General features: G+C 39.8%; 1 protein-coding gene across 1 annotated transcript; it reads left to right on the top strand.

Annotated features, from left to right (window-relative positions):
- Window positions 1-5,906: 5,906 nt before the first annotated feature.
- On the top strand, window positions 5,907-6,896 carry LOC125910347 (olfactory receptor 6S1). The gene has a single exon (XM_049614107.1). The coding sequence runs from the start codon at window positions 5,907-5,909 to the stop codon at window positions 6,894-6,896; it is 990 nt and encodes a 329-aa protein (XP_049470064.1).
- Window positions 6,897-7,272: the final 376 nt, after the last annotated feature.

Consider the following 7,272-nt stretch of genomic DNA (forward strand, 5'->3'; position numbering starts at 1 on the left):
ATACTTAAATTTCTCTCAACAATATGTTTAATTTTTAGTGTACAAGTCCTACATCTCCTTGGTTAAATTTTTTTCTAAGTATTTTATTCATTATTATGCTATTGTAAATGGTAGAATTATTTTCTCAATTTAATTGGATTATTTCTTGTTAGTGTATAGAAATACAAATGATTTTTGTATGTTGACTTTGATACCTACAGCATTGCTGAATTCATTTATTTGCTCTAATTTTTGTGTGAATATGTGTGTGGATTCCTTAGGATTTTCTATATAAAAATCATAAAATCTCCCAGTAGAGATAGTTTTAATTTCTTCCTTTCCAATTTGGATGCACTGTATATATTATATTGTTTTGTTTTGTTTCATCTCATCTTGTGTCATTTCATTGCATAGCATTCCATTCTATTCTATTTGCCTAAATGCCCTGGCTGGAATTTCTAGTTCAATATTGAATAGAAATGAAGAAAGTGATCATCCTTGTCTTGTTTCTGATTTAAGGGGGAAAAAATGAAAATGAGCTTTGAAAAAGAGACTGAGATACAAAAAGAAAAGCCAACAAAGAAATTGATTTAAAAAAAGAAAATTCTTCAGTTTCTTATCTAACTGCTAAATATGTGGCATCTAAAACAGACATCACAGTAACCAGTACAAATAATTTATTTAATCCCCTAGTTTCAAAGGTATAAGACCTTCTGCTTTACCTGTCCAGAGACAAACCATCCAGTCTCTTTCTGGGAATGAGGGGGATGACAATTAGCATGGATAATAGAGAAGGTATGTAGACCCAAACTGCTTCTTAAACATTTTTCATCCAATTCTTAATTTAGCCTTCTACTCACTCCACTTCCAAAAAGAGAGGGAGTCTGGAATAAATTGAACCGATTTTTGTTTCTTCTCACTGCTTGAAGAGAATTCATCTTTTTTGACAAATCTTTTCATGTCAGCCACTGCTAAATTATCTGCTTTTCTTCTTCTGAAATGGTGTCGCTACTGTTTCCTTTTCCATGCTATGGTTTTAGTGGGGCTTCAGGAAGGAGTAGATGTAGATTTATGTCTTTTTCAAATTTGAAAAATTAAAGATTTTTTTTCTACTTTTAAGTACGTGTTTCCTCTAAAGCCACTTGTCCTGTTTTATCCTTCTCTTTCCACTGTGGCTATATTCAAAGCCAGGTGATATTTGAGGGTCAGTTAAAATGTATCAATTAAGGACTATGGAGTGGTTATCTCCTGTTTGTATTTTAGATTTGCATTGTATTTTTCTGTTCTTAATTCAATTGTCTACCATGTTTTTTTCTCCTAGAAGTTCTTTTTACATAAACATTTAGTAGTGGCACTCTGCCTTGTTTTTTTTAATGTAGTGTAGTTATGTAGTTACCCTTTTAAAAAATGAAAAGGCAAGAAAAAGAAGAAGAGAAAACATAATTTTTATTTCATTTTAAGGAACTTGTCATAGTGAGAAAGATAGGTTTCTGTATTCAGTGTAGTATTTTAATCCAGTCTCCCGATTCTGAACTATGATTGTCTATGTGTGTGTTTTGGCATTGCCTCCATTATTTTTGGATCAGAAAACAGGGTGTTGCTGAGAGACTTGAATTCCTCTTGGAGTTAGTAGTTCATTATAGTTTTACATTTTCTGGCTCTGCGTAGCCCACATGGTATTTGATATTCCCCAGTGGCTACTTGGCTAATTTTGTGGAATTAGAGTTGCTATCTTTAAGAAAGTATTTCTGACATTAATTTTTAACTAATTTCCAAAAACTTAGAATTTTCTTTAGAGATGTGATTGTCATATCTCTGAGGCTTTTTTATTATAAAAAATTTCAAGCATACTAAAAATAGAATAATATAATGAATCACGGTGTAGCCAATGCACAGTTCCATGAATTACCAATTCAGGGCGAAGCTAATTTTACCTATCCCCCCCACCCCCAGTCACTTTATCTGGAAGCAAATCCCAGATATATCATTTTGCTATAACTTATTTTTTGACATAGAGTTGCAAGAGCTGCTGCTCTGAAGTTTGGGGTTCAGAGCAGTTTAGTTCACATACCATTATTGAGCACCTAATGTGTGCCAGGCACTGTGCTTGGTGCTAGAAATACAGAGGTCAAAATATAATTCCTGGGGCACCTGTGTGGCTCTGTTAGTTGAATGTCCGACTTCGGCTCAGGTCATGATCTCGCAGTTCCTGAAGTCGAGCCCCACGTCAGGCTCTGTGCTGATAGCTCAGAGCCTGGAGCCTGCTTTGGATTCTGTGTCTCCCTCTCTCTCTGCCCCTCCCCTGCTCATACTCTGTCTGTTTCTCCCTGTCTCTCAAAAAATGAATAAATGTTTTTAAAAAATTAAAAAAATATATAATTCCTACCTAGGAATTTAGAGTCTAACAGGGGATGCAGATGAGAAAGCAGAAATACAAAGAGTTAAGTATGGAGAGTGAGGTCAGCAGAACGTGCCCCAATTCAGGTTGGAGAGCAGGCAGAGTGGTGGGATAGGGAGTGGTGGGTAGGAGAAGATTCTCAGAAGAACTGATATGCACCAGAGTACATGGAGTATGAATAGGAGTTAGTCAAGTTTTCAGCCAGGGGCATAGAGTAGACACAAATGAAAAAAAAAAATGTGAACAACAGTCCAGAATTCTAAACATTGTTTGGGTGTGTGGTATGGTATATATTACCAGAGGACAAAGTAAAAGACTGGGAGAAGCAGAAGAAGATAGAAATGACATGAGGAATCTTTCCCTATCTTATTATACCCTGAAGGCTCCTATCACTTGCCAACCCAGAATCAAGGGTAGGGATTCCCAATATCACTTTAAGTCCTCAGGGAGAAGACACAATGTCTGTGTTACCTGGGGAGTAAACATTTCCCCTAAGTGCCATGCAGAAGAAAGTTGGATGATGACTATGGTCTTCCACACTTGGTCTGACTCAATTTTTTCTCTCATTCCCACTGTATTGCCCCAAGCCTTTTGGGGCTGCTGGGCTTGAGGGGGTTGGCAGATGGAGGCAGAAACATTCCCAGTCACCTCTTGTTGGATGAAGGATCAGCCTCTTTTTCAGATTTATCAGTAATGGAGTCTGGAAAATTTCCATTGAATTGCATATCTCCCTTGGGTCTTTTCAGAATTATTTTCTCGTTCTCTCTCATGGTTTTACCTCAACACTTGGGTCTCACTTCTCTAGCAGGTACTGCTGCTAACCAGGCTCCCGATGTCTGGATTAATCAATCCTCATTTTAGGACATCTCCATTGGAAACTGAAGTTATGCACAAAGGATTCTGTCCTACAATACAAGGGTTAGTTAGAAACAAGTCTTCAGGCTTTTCCTTCTCTGCACTTAAGCTAATGCCAGGATTTAGGGAGGATGCATTGTAGAACAGGAAAATTGTGCATAAATGCATCAGCAAAAAAGTGAAGACCTGCCTTTAGATGGAACATTTTTCAACTATTGGAAATGAAAAGAACTATAGGTAAGTGCAGTAAGTCTTTTCATAGCTAGATGAACGATTTGACCCCTCCATATCCACCCTTTGCCTTCCAACCCCATGTTATTCTAGAGTACCATACCTTGGAGCATTGAGAGATCGTGGTCCTTCATTTGAAGTGTGCCTGTTTAAGCCTAAGACAGTGATCACATTGTAGAAGGCACTCTTTTTACAAGGAGGGAAAGGTGGGCCCTGATGGCTGACCTGTACATGGCCATACAAAGGGACAAGTGTGATGCAGCCACCCCAGGATCAGAAAGCCCATTTGTTTACAAGGCAGAATAGCATCAGAGGAATTATGCCCAAGAGGAAAACACAAGAGAAGAAGCAGATTATCTAACTGCTGCCTGTTTTCCCAAATGCTTTGCCCATCCTTAGGAACTCCAGGCTATGGTTAGCCTCACACTACAGGGTATGAAAAGGACCAGGGTGGAGCTGACCATTGGGTCATAAAAAGGGAAAGAGAATCCTTACAAGGTGATCCCCACCCTCATGGAAACATCAAGGACATTCAGGGGTAGGTAGGAGGGATTCCTTCCACATTTAAGGTTGCGACTCATCTTCCTCTTACTTAAGGTATAGTTAGGTTCAGTTCAGTGGAAATATTTTCACAGAGAGCCAGAAAGAGTCCCCTTTGAGGTGACCGGTTCTATCTCATTGCACTCCATGCATTATGTCCTGTGCTTTGGCCCAGATGTACTATGTTCACATGCTGCCCTTTTCCATTAAAAAATCTCTTTTCTCTCCTATCAAATCCATACTCACTTTTTAGTATTTATTTTAGGCATCACCTTTATCCAAAATACTTCCTATCTCTCTAAAGTCTCAGTTTGGATTTTTTCCCATGTACCCCCTTAGACCCTATTCTTACCTGTGACATTCCACCTGTGACACATATTAACTTTTCCATCATTCTCATTAGGCAGTGAGCTATATGAGTGTAGTGACAACATCTCCTTTATTTCTGAATCACCACATATAGCATCTGATACATAATCAATACAGAGCAAGAGTTGAATGATTTTACTGATAGTAAGGCAATTTCTATAGAAGCTGGAGGGACATGAGGCTCTGAATGGAATCCTTAAGGAGAAAGACCATAGAATTGCTTTATCCTAGAGAAAAGGCACAAATATTTTTCTGCTCAGGTAGGACCCACAATTGAGACACTGTAAGTAAAGAGGTTCCTGTTTGCTAGGAGCAAGGACTGCTGCGGTGTGCCAGAGAATAGTAGGGCTGAGAATCAAGGCCTTAAGGTCAAGTCTCATGCTTTGCATGGCTAAAGGGGATCAGTATTCTCCTAATAACTGAGGCGTTTTAAAACCACTTTCAGAATATCATTGATTTGGTCCTTACAACTGTTGGTGGTCTTCAAAACTAGAAGGACTTGAGTCAGATGGCAAGGACTTAATTTCTGATTTCATGAGTGATTTTCAAGGATTCCTATTTCTGTCTCTGACAAGTCATCTAATAGAGCCCAAGTTTGTGAAAGGCCTTTGGATTAGTATCATGGACTGGAAAAGCATACGAAATTCATCCTAATATTACCCAGAATACTTAGCTTAAAGTTGACACTAAATAAATAGATGTGGAAACCTGACTGGATGATTCAATGTAGTTTAGCCCTATTCTCCCTTTTAAATATGCCATAACTTGCTTTAGATAGGCAAGCACTTTATGACAAGATTTCAGTTAGACCCTTGGGTTGCTGTGGAAATTCTTCACAAAAAGGGTAATTTTATGTAATAGATGTACTAATGACCTAGATTCTTATGACTCATTTCATAGCTGAACAGTTCAAGGACAAATGAGGTGGATGCATTGAACGCCTTCCAAGGCAAATGGCAAGTCAAGCCTAGAGTCTGGTGCCCTAACTTACAGGGCTTTCTATACCACAGTGTTTGTCGACTAATATCTAGAAACTTTTGAATCCTTTGCACTCTCATTTAACTTGCTTCTTTTAGCAGTTTACAATTGAGGAGCGCAGAAGTGGTTAAGTAACTTTTCTGAGGCTACTCGGCTAGTAAATGGAGATAATGGAATTCAAAACCAGGCAGTCTGGCTCAAGTCCTGATCCTGGTAGAATGGGAATCATATTCTTCATGAAATAAGTTTTTTATATTTTTGTCCAACTCATATACTCAATGATATCAGTATTATAATAATGGGGCATCACTATTTAAGATCTGAGAAGGAGACTCCTGGCATTTTCATATCTAAGTTTTTGCCACCCTTTCTGGAAAATCTTCTCCAGCTTTAAAAGTAATTAGATGAGGACCTCAGGTTATTCAGATCTTAACGGTGATTGGAGAAAGTGGGGAAATGTGTGCCATATCACGATAAAATAAGTTTCAGGATTGTTCCGGAGATGAAGTGTCCTCGCCACGATCATGTTCATGTTGTTGCACAGGTGAGAAAGATAATGGCTCCTGGGGGGAACCAGAGCATTGGTGTTACAGAGTTCATCCTGGCAGGTTTCCCAAATCTCAACAGCACAAAAGCAGAACTGTTTTCTGCCTTCCTTCTCGTCTATCTGCTGACTCTAACAGGCAACTTGTTGATTGTTGGAGTGGTAAGAGCTGACACTCGCCTGCAGACTCCTATGTACTTCTTTCTGGGTAACTTGTCCTGCCTAGAGATCTTGCTCACTTCTGTCATCATTCCCAAGATGCTGAGCAATTTCCTATCAAGGCAACACACTATTTCCTTTGCTGCATGTATTACCCAGTTCTATTTCTACTTCTTTCTTGGGGCCTCGGAGTTCCTGCTGTTGGCTGCCATGTCTGTGGATCGCTACCTGGCCATCTGTCATCCTCTGCACTATCCCTTGCTCATGAATGGCACTGTGTGCTTTTGGGTGGCCTTGGCCTGCTGGATGGGGGGACTTTTCCCTGTGCTTGGCCCCACAGTGGCTGTGGCCTTACTTCCTTTCTGTGAACAGGACGCCATGGTGCAGCACTTCTTCTGTGACAGTGGTCCACTGCTCCGCCTGGCATGCACCAACACCGAGAAGCTGGAGGAAACAGACTTTGTACTGGCCTTTCTTGTCATTGTATCCTCACTGATGATTACTGCTGTGTCCTATGGTCACATAGTTCTGGCTGTCCTGCGCATCCCCTCTGTTTCAGGCCGACAGAGGGCCTTCTCTACCTGTACCTCCCACTTGATGGTGGTGACCCTCTTCTATGGAAGTGCCATTTTTCTTTATGTGCGACCATCACAGAGTGGCTCTGTGGATACTAACTGGGCAGTGACAGTGGTAACAACATTTGTGACACCACTGATGAATCCATTCATCTATGCCTTACGTAATGAGCGAGTCAAGGAAGCTTTGAAGGATATGTTTAGGAAAGTGGTAGCAGGCTTTTGGGGGGAACTTTTGCTTCCTAAGAGTTTCAGTAGGAAGGAGTGAAGTGAAAGTGAAGGGGGATGTAATAACCAGTCATAAGTCCAAGTCTTCTCCGTTGTCATTCTTTTTCCAGTGGTTATCATGGACATCACCAAATGACCAAATTCTGTAATCCCAAAAGAATTCCAAAGTCATCAAGTCTACCCTTCTTCTCCTTCAGGCAAAATTTCTTGATTCTATCTCATACATACCCCCATATTATTGATGTATCATGATCAATACCATCATTACATCATAAGATCCTCCAGCCGGTGAGATCTTAACCTAAGAGTCCATGGTCACCAGGGAGTCTAAGGATGGACTTCAGAAAATTTATAAGCTGCCTTACTATTTAAATTTTATGTGTTTGACTTCATATGCATTTGTCTGGGAAGAGGAT

This window comes from Panthera uncia (genome assembly GCF_023721935.1).
Source record: "Panthera uncia isolate 11264 chromosome B3 unlocalized genomic scaffold, Puncia_PCG_1.0 HiC_scaffold_1, whole genome shotgun sequence".
In the NCBI taxonomy this organism is placed as follows: domain Eukaryota; kingdom Metazoa; phylum Chordata; class Mammalia; order Carnivora; family Felidae; genus Panthera; species Panthera uncia.

Excerpts from the sequence above, each read along its gene's own strand:
- LOC125910347 (XM_049614107.1), top strand. The coding sequence starts at position 5,907 with ATGGCTCCTGGGGGGAACCAGAGCATTGGTGTTACAGAGTTCATCCTG.